Source organism: Mustela lutreola, chromosome 2 (genome assembly GCF_030435805.1).
Source record: "Mustela lutreola isolate mMusLut2 chromosome 2, mMusLut2.pri, whole genome shotgun sequence".
Lineage (NCBI taxonomy): Eukaryota > Metazoa > Chordata > Mammalia > Carnivora > Mustelidae > Mustela > Mustela lutreola.
Window position 1 is genome coordinate 98,027,545 of NC_081291.1, and position 14,388 is coordinate 98,041,932.

General features: G+C 39.0%; 1 protein-coding gene across 1 annotated transcript in view; it reads left to right on the top strand.

Moving 5' to 3' along the window:
• IL20RB (interleukin 20 receptor subunit beta) overlaps positions 1-14,388 on the top strand; it is a 51,341-nt gene that overhangs the window by 19,150 nt on the left and 17,803 nt on the right. The window contains exon 2 of the mRNA XM_059162704.1: positions 13,185-13,311. Coding sequence (XP_059018687.1) covers positions 13,185-13,311 — 127 coding nt within the window. The remainder of the gene's footprint in view (positions 1-13,184; positions 13,312-14,388) is intronic.

Sequence of the window (14,388 nt, forward strand, 5' to 3'; positions counted from 1 at the left end):
AAGGTATTTTGATAGGGATTGCATTAAATGTGTAGATTGCTCTAGGTAACAATATTTGTCTTCCAGTCCATGAGCATGGAACATTTTTCCATTTTGTTGTGTCCTTCTCAATTTCTTTCATGAGTACTTTATAGTTTTCTGAGTACAGATCCTTTGCCTCTTTAGTTAAGTTTATTCATAGGTATCTTATAGTTTTGGGTGCAATTGTAAATGGGATCAACTCCTTAATTTCTCTTTCTTCTGTCTTCTTGTTGGTTTATAGAAATGCAACTGATTTATGTGCATTGATTTTATATCCTGATACTTTACTGAATTACTGTATGAGTTCTAGTAGTTTTGGAGTGGAGTCTTTTGGGTTTTCCACATGCCATCTGCAAAGAGTAAGAGTTTGACTTCTTTTTTGTTAGTTCAGATGCCTTCTATTTTTTTGTTGCTTTGTCTGATTGCTGAGGTTAAGACTTCTAGTACAATATTGAATAGCAGTGGTGATAGTGGACATTCCTGCTATGTTTGACTTTAGGGGAAAGGCTGTCAGCTTTTCCCCCATTGAGAATGATATTTGCTGTGGGTTTTTCATTAGATGGCTTTTATGATATTGAGGTATGTACACTATGAAGAGTTTTAATCAATAAAGGATGCTGTACTTGGACAAATGTTTTTACTGCATCAGTTGAGAGGATCATTTGGTTCTTGTACTTTCTTTTATTTATGTAGTGTATTGCATTGATTGATTTGCAGATGTTGAACCAGCCTTGCAGCCCAGGAATAAATCTCACTTGGTTGTGGTGAATAATCCTCTTAATGTTCTGTTGAATCTTTTTGACTAGTATCTTGGTGAGAATTTTTGTAACCATGATATTGGTTTGTAATTCTCCTTTTTGGTGGGGTCTTTATCTGGTTTTGGGATCAAGGTAATGCTGGCCTCATAAAAGGAGTTTGGAAGTTTTCCTTCTATTTCTTTTTTCTTTTTTTTTGAACATTTTCAGGAGAATAGGTATTAATTCTTCTTTAAATGTTTGGTAAAATTCCCCTGGGAAGCCATCTGGCCATGGGCTCTTGTTTATTGGAAGATTTTTGATTACTGTTTCAATTTCCTTCCTGGTTATAGTCTCTTCAGGTTTTCTATTTATTTGTGGTTCAGTTTGGTAGTCTGTATATTTCTAGGAAAGCAACAGTTTCTTCCAGATTGTCTAGTTTGTTGGCATATAGTTGTTCATAATATGTTCTTACAATTGTTTATATTTCTTTGGTATTGGTTGTGATCTCTTTCATTCATTATTTTATTTATTTGAGGTCTTTCTCTTTTCTTTTTGATAAGTCTGTCCAGGGGTTTATAAATCTTATTAATTCTTTCAAAGAACCAGTTCTTTGTTCTTTTTGTTGTTGTTGTTTTATTTCTTCTACTGTTCTTTTGGTTTCTATTTCAATGATTTCTGCTCTAAATTATTTCTCTTCTGCTGGGGTTAGGCTTTATTTGCCTTTCTTTCCCAGCTCCTTTGCATGTAGCATTAGGTTGTGTATTTGAGACCTTTCTTGTTTCTTGGGAAAGGTTTGTATTGCTATATACTTCCCTTTTAGGACCCTTTTTGCTGCATCCCAAAGATTTTGAAGAGTTGCGTTTTCATTTTCATTTGTTTCCATTAATTTTTTTTTTTTAAGTCTTCTTTAATTTCCTGGTTGACCCATTCATTCATTAATAGGATGTTCTTTAACCTCCATGTATTTGCGTTCTTTCCAACTTTCTTCTTATGATTGAGTTCCAGTTCCAAAGCATCGTGATCCAAAAACATGCGGGAACAATCCCAGTCTTTTGATACTGGTTGAGACCTGATTTCTAACCTAGGATGTGATCTATTCTGGAGAATATTTCATGTGCCCTCGAGAAGAATGTATATTCTGTTGCTTTAGTATGGAATGCTCTGAATATATCTGTGACATCCCATCTGGTCCAGTGTGTCATTCAAAGCCCTAATTTCCTTGTTAATCTTCTGCTTAGGTGATCTGTCCATTTCAGTGAGTGGGGTATTGAAGTTCCCTATTGTTATTGTATTATTATCAATATATTTCTTTGATTTTGTTATTAATTGGCTTATATAATTGGCTGTACACATGTTAGGGGCATAAATATTTATAATTGTTAGATCTTGTTGAATAGACATTTTAATTGTGATCTAGTGTCCTTCCTCATCTCTTATTACAGTCTTTAGTTTAAAATCTAATTTGTCTGATATAAGGATGGCCACCACAGCTTTCTTTTGATGTCCATTACCATGACAAATGATTTTCCACCCCCTCACTTTATTTTTAATTGTTTTTTAAAGATTTTAGACTTAAAGATTTTACTTTTTTATTTGACAGAGAGGGAGATCACAAGTGGGCAGAGAGGGAGGCAGAGAGATTGGGGCTGAGCAGAGAGCCTGATGCAGGGCTTGATCCCAGGACTCTGAGATCATGATCTGAGCAGAAGGCAGAGGCTTAACCACTGAGCCACTCAGGCCCTCCTCTACTCCCCCACTTTAAATCTGGAGGTGTCTTTGAGTCTAAAACGAGTCTCTGGCAGAGAGCATAGCAATGGTTCTTGCTTTTTTATCCATTCTGATACCCTGTGTCTTTTGATTGGGACATTTTAGCCTGGTTACATTCAGAATAACTATTGAGAGATATGAATTTAATGCTGTTGTATTGACTGTTTTGCCTGTAAGGTGACTGTTACTGTATATTGTCTCTATTCCTTTTGGGTCTATGTTACTTTTTGTCTTTCTCTTTGCTTAGAGGGTTCCTTTCAATATTTATTATAGGGCTGGTCTGGAGATGACAAATTCTTTTTTTAAGATTTTATTTATTTATTTATTTATTTAATTTAAAGATTTTATTTATTTATTTGACAGCTCACAAGTAGGCAGAGAGGCAGGCAGAGAGAGAGAGAAGGAAGCAGGCTCCCTGTTGAGCAGAGAGCCTGATGGGGGCTCGATCCAAGGACCCTGGGATCATGACCTGAGCCGAAGGCAGAGGCTTAACCCACTGAGCCACCCAGGTGCCCCGACGAATTCTTTTTTTTCTGTTTGTCCCGGTAGTTTTTTATCTCTCCATTTTGAATGACATCCTAGCTGAATAGAGCATTCTTGGTTACATACTTTTCTCATTTAGCACCCTGAATATATCATGCCATTTTCTTCTGGCCTGCCAGGTCTCTATGGATAGATCTGCTGCCAATCTAATGTTTCTACCCTTGTAAGTTACAAGATGCTTTCAGGATTTTCTCTTTGTCTCTAAGATTTATAAGTTTCACTATTATGTGTTGGATATATATATCCATTTTTATTGATTTTTGAGGGGGATTCTCTGTGCCTCCTAGATTTTGATGCCTGTTTCCTTCCCCAGATTAGGGAAGTTCTCAGGTGTAATTTGCTCCAATATATCTTCTGCCCCCCTCTTTCTTTCCTCTTCTTCTGGGATCCTAATTATTCTAATATTGTTTTGCTTTATGGTATCACTTATGTCTTGAATTCTCCTCTTGTGATCCAGTAGTTGTTTATCTCTCTTTTTCTCAGCTTCTTTTTTCTCCATTAATTGCTCTCCTATATCACTAATTCTCTCTTCTGCCTCATTTATCCTAGCAGTTAGAGCCTCCATTCTTTTTTTTTTTTTTTTAAGATTTTATTTATTTATTTGAGAGAGAGACAGTGAGAGAGAGCATGAGCGAGGAGAAGGTCAGAGAGCGAAGCAGACTCCCCATGGAGCTGGGAGCCCGATGCAGGACTTGATCGCAGGACTCCGGGATCATGACCTGAGCCGAAGGCAGTCATCCAACCAACTGAGCCACCCAGGCGTCCCTAGAGCCTCCATTCTTGATAGCCTCTCACTGATAGCCTTTTTTATTTCAATTTGGTTAGATTTTAGTTCTTTAAATTCTCCAGAAAAGGATTCTCTAGTGTCTTTTATGCTTTTTACAAGCCCACCTAGTATCTTTGTAATCATTATTCTGAACTTTGGTTCTGACATCTTACTATTGTCCATAGATTAGGTCCCTGGCAGTCAGTACTGCCTCTTGTTCTCTTTTCTGAAGTGAGTTTTTCTGTCTTGTGTTCTGTCCAGAGAAGAATAGATGGATGAGAGAACAAAATGTTAAAATGGCAACAATGACTCCAGAGAAATATACACTAAACAAATAGGAAGAGACCCAAAACTAAGAGGGGGGAAAAAAAAGAATATAATCAGACAGGTGAGCAGAATAGAGCAATACACCTGATTCTGTGTATTTTGGTCTGTTTTTTTTTTTAGAAAACTAGACCCCAAAGTTGTAAAGAAAGAAAAACTTACATATGTACAAAAATAAAATGAAATATAATGAAAGGATAGAATATAACTATAAAAATGGAAATTAAAAGACAAGAAAAAAAAAGAAAAACAACAAAAACAATAATAAAGAAAAAAAGGAAGGGATATAAACAGACAGGTGAACAGAATAGAAATACATTATCTCTTGAGTGTATTTTGGTCAGTTAATTAGAGGAAATTATACCCAAAATTGTAAAGAAAGAAACATATATATAAAAATAAAATGAAATACATTGAACACATTGAAAGGATAGAATGTAACTATAAAGATGAAAATTTTTAAAAATGTAACAAAACAGAAGACCCCCCCCCCAAAAAAAAAATAGGGAGAGAGAGAATATGATCAGGCGCGTGACTAGAACAGAGCCATATACCATATTTTGATCTGTTAGAAGAAACTGCATGCCAGTTATATATATATGTATAGATATAGATATCTATCTATCTATCCCAGTATGTGTGTGTATGTGTGTGTATATATATATATATGTATATACACACAAATCAGATTAAATACAGCGAAGTGGTAGAATGTCAATGCAAAAATGAAAATTAAAAAATATTTTAAAAAAGAATTTGATAAGATAAGTTGCTTGAAAAAGGAAGGAAGAAAAATCTAAAAAAAAAAGAAGACCATTAAAAAGATTAAACTTGAAGACTAAAGAATCATGGGAAAAAAGTCATGAATTCTATGGGCTATATTCCCTTAGTGCTGGTGTTCTGTAGTTCACTTTGATCAGTAAACTTGGTCTTGGCTAGATGTTCTTGTTGATCTGGGGGAGGGACCTGTTGGATTGATTCTCAGTTGTCTTTGCCAGGGGCTGAGTGACACTGCCCTTGCCGGGGGCCAGACAAAGTAATCTGCTCAGGTTTGCTCTATGCACCCTTTTAAAAAAAAAAAAAAAAGATTTTATTTATTTATTTGACAGAGAGAGATCACAAGTAGGCAGAGAGGCAGGCGGGGGGAGAGAGAGAGAGAGAGAGAAGGAAGCACGCTCCCTGCCAAGCTGAGAGCCCGATGTGGGACTTGATCCCAAGATGAGATCATGACCTGAGCCAAAGGCAGAGGCTTAACCCACTGAGCCATCCAGGCGCCCTCTATGCACCTTTTGTTCCCTAGAGGCTTTTGTGCAGCTTTAGAGGATGAGAATGAAAATGGCGGCCTCTCAGTCTCTCGCCCCAGAGCCGAAACTCGGGGCCCCACTTCTCCTGTGAGCCCTCAGATAAAAGCAGTCAATCACTTTTGACTCCCTGGTCTCCAGCTGGACTCTGAGCTCACCCAGTTTGTGGCTGAACATTTCTATCTCAGGCACACAACCTGCTTTCGAGTCTCCAAACGCAGCAGATTCCTGTGGCCTGCTTCTAGACCCCTACCCCTCCTCCCAGGGGGGAAAGGGGGTCTTGCCAGTTCTGCCACAGACCAGGGTTTATGGCAACCATGAATTGAGAGCCCACTCCTGGGCTCACTCTTTGCAGCTGACTTCCGCAGTCTGATGCTTGGGAGCTCTGCCACTCAGGCATCCCTGGTCTTCCTGAGACCTAGAGGATCACTCCCTGCTTAGCTGCCTGAGTGATGTCCCTCACCGGAGCAAACTTTTGAAAGTTCCGATTTCATGCTCCACTGGTCTCTCACTTGCTGGTTCCCAGCTGATAGAGGTTCCCTCCCCCTGCTGTCTGGCTTCCCAAATATTACCTCAGATTCACTTCTGTGCACCTCCTACCTTGCAGAAAGTGGTCGCTTTTCTATTTGTAGAGTTGCAGCAATTCTTTTCTTCCATCTCTGGTTGAGTTTGCAGGTGTTCAGAATAATATTATAGCTTTCTCTCTGAATTCCCTTTAACCAGATGAAATTTAGGTCTCTTGCTCCTCCACCATCTTGGACTCCTCTCCCTGAGTAGTACTTTTAAAGGTGAGGTCATAAAGACAAAGACTGAAAACAGTTTGGTGGAGACTAAATGCAGGATCCTGAATTGGTTCCTGGGAAAAAGGAAGGATATTAGGAGAAGAACTGGTCACATTTAAATAAAGACTGAAGCTTCATTAATGATATTGTACTAATGCTAATATCTTAATTTTTATAATTATGTTATGGTTATATACATATGGAAGGCTAAATTAGAGTGTATATAGGAGATTTCTCTACTATTTTGGTAGCTCTTCTCTCTGTCTGAAATTATTTTTTCTAAGATTTATTTATTTGAGAGAGAGAGAGAGAGAGAGCACTTGAGTGAGTGGGGGAGGGGCAGAGGGAGAGAATTTTTCACGTGGACTACCTATTTAGGTAGTCTCACGACCCTGAGATCATGACCCTAGCTGAAACCAAGAGCCAGATGCCCAGCTGACTGAGCCATCCAGGTGCACCTAAGTCTGAAATTATTTTAAAACAAAACTTAACAGGACTGCCTGGGTGGCTCAGTCTGTTAAGCACTGGACTCTTGATTTTGGCTCAGGTCATGATCTTAGTGTCCTGGGAGTCAGGCTCCACCCTCAGCGTGGAGTCTGTTTGAGATTCTCCCTCTCCCTCTGCCTCTGCCACTCCCCCTGTGTGTGCGTGCACGCTCTCTCTCTCTCTTTCTCTCTCTCTCTCTCTCTCTCGGCAGGGAGCCTGCTTCCTCCTCTCTCTCTCTCTGCCTGCCTCTCTGCCTACTTGTAATCTCTCTCTGTCAAATAAATAAATAAAATATTAAAAAAAAAAAAACTGAGAACCTATTCTGGATGCAGTGAGAGAGAGAGAGATGGGAAGACAGAAAAGAAAGTTGAAGAAATTTGAAGCATGAAAGGGACTCAATCAACCATTGTTGACTTTAAAGATGGAGGATGGGGGCCTTTAGCAGGAATATAGGGGGCCTCTGGTAGCTGGAATGGTAAAGAAACAGATTCTCCCCTGGAGCTTCTAGAAGAAACGCAGTCCTGCCAACTCACAGGCCCCTGGAGACCTGTGTCAGACTTCTGAACTATAGACTGTAACATAATAAATCTGTGTTGTTTTATAAGATGCTTAATTTGTTACAACAGCAAAAGAACACTTAGGCTGCAAGAGAGAGAGAGAGATCAGCATTGTGAATGAAGCTCTATGCAAAATATGTTGCTTAGGTTTGCCCATGCTGAATCTTAATAGTCATGTCACGGTCACCAGGCTCAAGTCTCTATTGGAAAAATCACCAAAGAGGCTCCACCCAGTGATCTTTCTGAAGATACTTCAGTCAGACTGCTAGAATGAGAACAATACAATATTCTATAGAAACAAAAGCATAAATGTTTACAAGGAACCAGAAGATTATACAGAGGGTTCCAGCATCTCTCTCCAACTCTGGTGAGAACCCTCATCCAATGTGGCTAAATGTATAATTCTTTGAGATTTTGTACCCTCCTCACTGTGGCTAGTCTGTCTGTCCTGTTCACACTTCAGGTTTACTCTTCTCTTTCCCCTTGGCTATACATACAGTTAAGCCTTGAATGACACACTGATCCTGGTATAGTAAAAAATCCATTATAACATTTTTTTAGATTTTTTAAAAAAAAGATTTTTATTTATTTATTTTAGATAAATAAAATATTTATTTTATTTCCTAGTGATCAACTAGGAAAAGTAGGAGCAGAGAGAGAGAGAGAGAGAGAGAGAGAGAGAGAAGCAGACTCCCTGCTGAGCACAGAGTGTGATTCGGCGCTTGATTTCACCAACCTGAGATCATGACCTAAGCGGGAATCAAGAGTCAGATACTTAACCAATGAACCACCCAGGCACCCTCCCATAGAACTTTCAACTTTTCTAAAACAATTATTAATAGGCTGCTATTGACAGAAGTCTTACCAAATGTTATCATAAACAGCTGATTAACACGTATTTTGTATGCTATATGTATTATATCCTCTATTCTTATAATGAAGTAAGCTAGAAAAGAAAATGTCATTAAGAAAATCATGAGGTGGGTGCCTGGGTGGCTCAGTTGGTTGAGTGTTTGCCTTCGGCTGGGGTGGTGATCTCGCGGTCCTGGGATCGGGCCCTGCATCGGGTTCCCTGCTCATTGGGGAGCCTGCTTCTCCCTCTCCTTCTGCCTGCCACTCCTCCTGCTTGTGCTCGCTCTCTCTTTCTCTCTGTGTCAAATAAGTAAATAAAATCTTAAAAAAAAAAAAAAAAGAAAATCATGAGGTAATATGATGAGTGCTGTGAAGTGTGTTAGCCTGAAGATCCACAGACCTGTACCCTGAGGCTAATAATACATTATATGTTAATAAAAAAAAGTTAAAAAAATAAATCTTCTCTTTGGGAGGAAAAAATCATGAGGTAATAATTACTGTATTGTATTTATCAAAAGAGATCTGTGTATAAGTGGACCTGCATAGTTCAATCCCATGTTGTTCAAGGATCAACTGTATTCTTTATTTCTTCAATTGCACATTTACATCAGGTAGAGTCTTTTACCTGGTTTCTTCAGAGACTTGACTTCAATACATGTTGCTCCTGGCTGATTGATGACACTTCTTGTTAATGAGTATGCTGTGTGGATAAGAGAGTTTTCTTTTCCCCCCTTTAACAGTGGGAGAGGATTTTTTAACCCTTTGAAGGTGGAAAGAGTCCTTTTGCGCTTGAGTTCCCATCTCATAGAGTCATTTCCTATTTTCTATTTAGTGTCCTAGCAGAAAATGAATCTTCCTCATGCAGTGCCATGATACTTTCTAGGTAATTCTATTAAATGTTGCCTGGCATCTGTAGCTCATGGGCATTACTATCTTTCCATCTCATACGCAATGTACATGTGCTACATAAACATGGGCAAAACAAAGATGAAATTTGGAATACACTAAAAGAATAGCCTAAGGATATCAAAGATGCTGCCTTTAGGCCTCAGAAAGAAGCAGCAGTTTTCTTTTTCTTTTTAAAAAAATATTTAATTAATTTATTTAAGAGAGAGAAATTGAGAGAAAACACCTGTTCATGTACCTTTTTTTGCCATCTGTATGTGCTCTTCAGTGAAATGTCTTTTCATATCTTTCACCCATTTTTTAATTACTATTTGCTTTTATACTATTTAATTTTAAGAGTTCTTTATATGTTCTAGACATGAGTCCTTTGTGAGATACATAGCTTGCAAAGATTTTCTCCCATTTTGTAACCTGTCTTCTCATTCTCTTAATTGGTTCTTTTGCAGAGCAAAGGGTTTTAGTTTCGATGATGTTAAATTATAAATTTTTCCTTTTATGAATTTGCTTTTGGTTTCAGCTCTTTGCTTAGTCCTGAAGATTTCCTTCCTTCCTTCCTTCTTTCCTTCTTTCCTCCCTCACTCCCTTTCTCTCTCTCTCTCTCTCTCTCTGTCTCTCTCTTTCTTTCTTAAGATTTTATTTATTTATTTGACAGAGAGAGACACAGCAAGAGAGGGAACACAAGCAGGGGGAGTGGGAGAAGGAGAAGCAGACTCCCTGCCAAGCAGGGAGCCTGAATGGGGGCTCAATCCCAGGGCCCTGGGCTGAAGGCAGACACTTAATGACTGAGCCACCCAGGCACCCCAGCCCAGAAGATTTTCTTCATGTTTTTTGTTAAAAGTTTTAGAGTTTCACATTTACGTAAAGTCTATGATCCATTTTGAGTTCATTTTTAAATAAGGTATGAAATTTAGGCTGGGATTTATTATAATTATTATTTGTCTTACAGATGTCCCATTGTTCTAATATTGTTGGTTGAAAAGGCTATCCTTCTTCTACTGAATAACTTTTGTGCCTTTGCCAAAAATCAGTTGAGAATATTTGTGTCGATTTATTTCTGGGAACTCTATTGTGAGTCATCGATATAAATGTCTATTTTTTCTCTTTTTTTGCCAATACCGTACAGTCTCAATTACTATAAGTCTTTAAATTGGGTAGATTTATTCCTCTCATTTTATTATTTTTCAAAATTGTCTTAGTTACACTAGTTCCTTTATGTTTTCCTATGTATTTTGGAAAAAAAAAACCCTGTCTATATCTACAAAAACCCTTGATGGGTTTTGATAGGAATTACATTAAACTTGTATATCAATTTGGGGGAGTTACCATTTTAATTATGTTGAATTATCCCATTCCATCAACACAGTGTGTCTCTCCATTTACTTAGATTTTCTTTGAAATCTTTCACCAACATTGTGGTGTTTTCTCCATACAAATCCTAGATATGTTTTGCTATGCTTATACCTAAGTATTTCATTCTTTTTTTAGTGATTTTCAGTAGTATTTCTAGCTTTGGTGTATAAGTGTTCATTACTAATATGTAGAAGTACAATTAATTTTTTGTTTATCTTGGATCCTATGAATTTGATGAACTCACTTATTAGTTTTAGGAAGTTTTTGTCTTTCTTTTTTTTTTTTTTGTAGATTACGTGGGGATTCCTCCCCCCCCCCCTTCCTTCTTTCTTTCCTTCCTTCCAGCTTATTTTTTTTTAAGTATTCTCAACACCCAATGTGGGTGTGTTGTGTGGGCTCAAACTCATGATCCTGAGATCCAGAGTTGCATGATCTACTGACTGAGCCAGCCAGGTACCCAATTCCATGGGATTTTCTATATAGCCTATCATGTTACCTGCAAACAGGAGGAATTTCATTACTTCATTTCCAATCTGTAATGCCTTTTACATCTTTTGTTTGCTTTATGGCAGTTGCTATAACATTCAGTACGATGAATAAAAGTGGTGAGAGTGAACATCCTTACCTTGTTCCTGATTTTAGGGGGAAAGCATTTAGTCTTTCACCATTAAGTGTGATACTAGCTGTAGGTTTTTTGTAGATGGCCTTTATCAAATTGAGATAACTCCCTGCAGTTCTTAACTGGAAAAAAGATGTTTTCTTTTTTACATCACAAATGAGTGTTAGATTTTATAAGTACCTTTTCTGTGTCAATTGATATGACTGTATTCTTTAGTTTATTGATATGGTGGATTACATTAATTGACTTTCAAATGTTGAACTAACCTTGCATACCTGGAATAAATCCCACTTGGTCATGGTGTATGATCTTTTTTATACCAAATTTGTATTGCTGGTATTTTGTTGATGACTTTTGCATCTAAGTGCATGAGATATGTTGTTCTGTTGGGTTTTATTTTTGTTTTTAAAAATACATACTGTCTTTGTCTGATTATGGTTTCAAGGTAATACTGACTTTATAAAATGAGGTGGAAAGTTTTTCTCTTTTGTTTATTTTTTGAAGAGGTTGTATAAAATCGGTGTTTATTTATTTATTTTTAATAATTGGTGGCATTCTCCAGTGAAACCCTCTAGGCCTGGAGATCCAATTTTTGAGAGTTTAAAAATTACTAATTAGGGCGCCTGGGTGGCTCAGTGGGTTAAGCCGCTGCCTTCGGCTCAGGTCATGATCTCAGGGTCCTGGGATCGAGTCCCGCATCGGGCTCTCTGCTCAGCAGGGAGTCTGCTTCCTCCTCTCTCTCTCTCTCTCTCTGCCTGCCTCTCTGCCTACTTGTGATCTCTCTCTATCAAATAAATAAATAAAATCTTTAAAAAAATAAATAAAAATTACTAATTATAGTTGTATATTTACATAGCTATATAATACCCATATATCTGACTAGAGAAATGTGTTATACAACACATATACTTTGCCAGAGGAAGGATGTTGGAGAGGACCATGTCTCACCCTCCTGTGCCATTCCACTGCAGCTGGCTCTTCTCCTTTTCATCTCTTAAGTGATTGCAAAGTTGAGTGGGGATGGCAGGAAGCCACCCTGTGGGTACCCCAGGTGTTTCCTTGCAGGGCAGGCTGTGGATGCTGAGAGTAAGATGGAGGTAGATCACCAGGGTCCTACATCAGAGAATCAAGGGCATTAGGCGGGAAGTCCCCAGGACCCCCCATCTCCTCATGGTCACAGGGCTTGATAACGAACAACAGGTGCCAATCTGGAGACAGGCACAGAGATGAAAAAAACCGGGTGAGTGCCCCCGTTCTTCCCACACTCTTATCAATGTTATCGCTACAGTTGTAACAGCAAAGGAAGGCAGGTGTTAGGCATTAAAAGAGAAGTTTGTAAAAGTGGGAGGAGAAAGACCATAACAGAAGATCCAGGCTACACCCTGGGATGCATGCAAGGATGGACCCCAGGACTGCCCACCTCCTTAGGAGGGCAGGTTCACTTTTATAGTTCTCTTTGATACTGCATGAAAACCGTAGACCACTCTGGGGCACACTCAGGGCAGACCACATACACCTGTGTGAGGAGATGCGTGGGGCCCAGCTGGCTTAGGGTCCTGAGGTCTACTGGGGGTGGTGCCCTTCTGGATTGGACTCCTTCCACAGAAGACCTGAGCCTGCACTTCCCGGCTGGCAGCTGATGCTCCATTTGGCTTCTTGGGGGATGTGAAGGGATGTGTTTTGGTATCTGAGGATGGCAATAGCAGGAGAAGGAGGTAATGAGAAAGTGGCAGGAGACTGCATGGCTTTGGTCACATGGATAGCAAGTGGCAGAGTCAAGGCCTGCATCTAGGTGGGTCTGACATAAAAATTTAAATAATGTGCTTCAGTTTTCTCATTTGTACAATGGGGAAACCAATGGTCCTTACCTCCCAGTGTGATCATGAAGATTAAATGAGATAGTCATTTACCAATCTAACACATGGCCTAGATAGAACATAGTAAGTACTCATAATATTAGTCATTATTATTATTGATGTTAATATGCCATTAATCACCAAAGGCAGAGTTAAAATGATGATAGCAAAAATTTAGCATCAACACAAGTATGATGAAATTAGAATTGTTTCTGATTCATTAACATGTGAGGCCTTTTAATAGAAACTGATTTGAAGCTGTGTCATTCCTCTGATATGAGCCCACATGTCAGCCTGTCTAAATGCTTCAATCCCAGATGGAGTGGCCATCCTGCCTGCCCCTCAGAACCTCTCTGTACACTCAACCAACATGAAGCATCTCTTGATGTGGAGCCCAGTGGTTGTGCCTGGAGAAATAATACACTATTTTGTCGAGTACCAGGGGTGAGTTTTTTTGTTTCTAACTATTCTCCCTTTAAAGAATATTTGATTCCTAGAGGTATAGTCCTCATTGCAGAGCTCAAGGGGACTTTGTGAGGCCAGGGACAGGTTATTTCCCATGATCTGCCTCCTCTGTCTGCATGGGCGTTGAGACAGTTGAAGAAGCAAGGAAAGCTGTCCTGTGGATTTGACACTGAACTCTCTGGGAATGTAAGTGTGTATAAACACATTTTGGTACAGGTTCTTTTCAACAGTGAGCCAACCGTCTAATCCTAAAGAAAATGCTATGAGTTTGACTCTGACTTGAGGTGGATAGATCACTGGAGATGCAGATCCTTTGGAGGTGGAGGGAGACCAGTTTTCCTGAATCGGAGCATGCCCGTAGGAACCGAAATAAATCATGACCTTAAAGGTCAGCTGGACCTGGGGCTAAGCAGGCTCTGCTCTTTTCCAGGTGCCCAGGTTCTGAGAGCTGTTGAGAAGGGACAGGGACACAGAAGGTGCTCAATCTGTTTCATGAACAGTAAATACAAACTGAGCAGTTATGTGTGTAGACGTTCCTCTGGGCTCAGGGGTAGAGTAGACAAGGTTCTTAGCTATAGGAAGCTTACATTTAGAAGAGAAGGCAGTAAAAAGGGAAAGAAATAAATACACTAGGTTTGCACTCTCCAGTGTGGCAGCACTAGACACAGATAGCTATTTAAATTTAAATTAATTAAAATTACATTAAAGTGTCTGTTTCTCAGTCATACTAGTCACATTTCAAGTTCTTGATAGCCACGTGTGGCTAGTGATACCATAGTGAACAACTGTAATATAGAACAGGTTCTATTGGGCAGCCCTGTTCTTAATTGGCTTCAGATAGTATTCTGTGCCAGAGGAAGCTAAAGGCTGATGAGATAGAGGGTCGACGCCGAGGCTCCTTTTAATTAGGTGATCAGGTGTGATGAGCACTGGGTGTTATACTGAATCACTGAACATTATATCAAAATCTAATGACATACTATACCTTGGGTAATTGAATTTAAATTAAAAAAATTAGGTGGTCAGGGAAGGTCTTTCTGAGGAGCTAATGTTTCA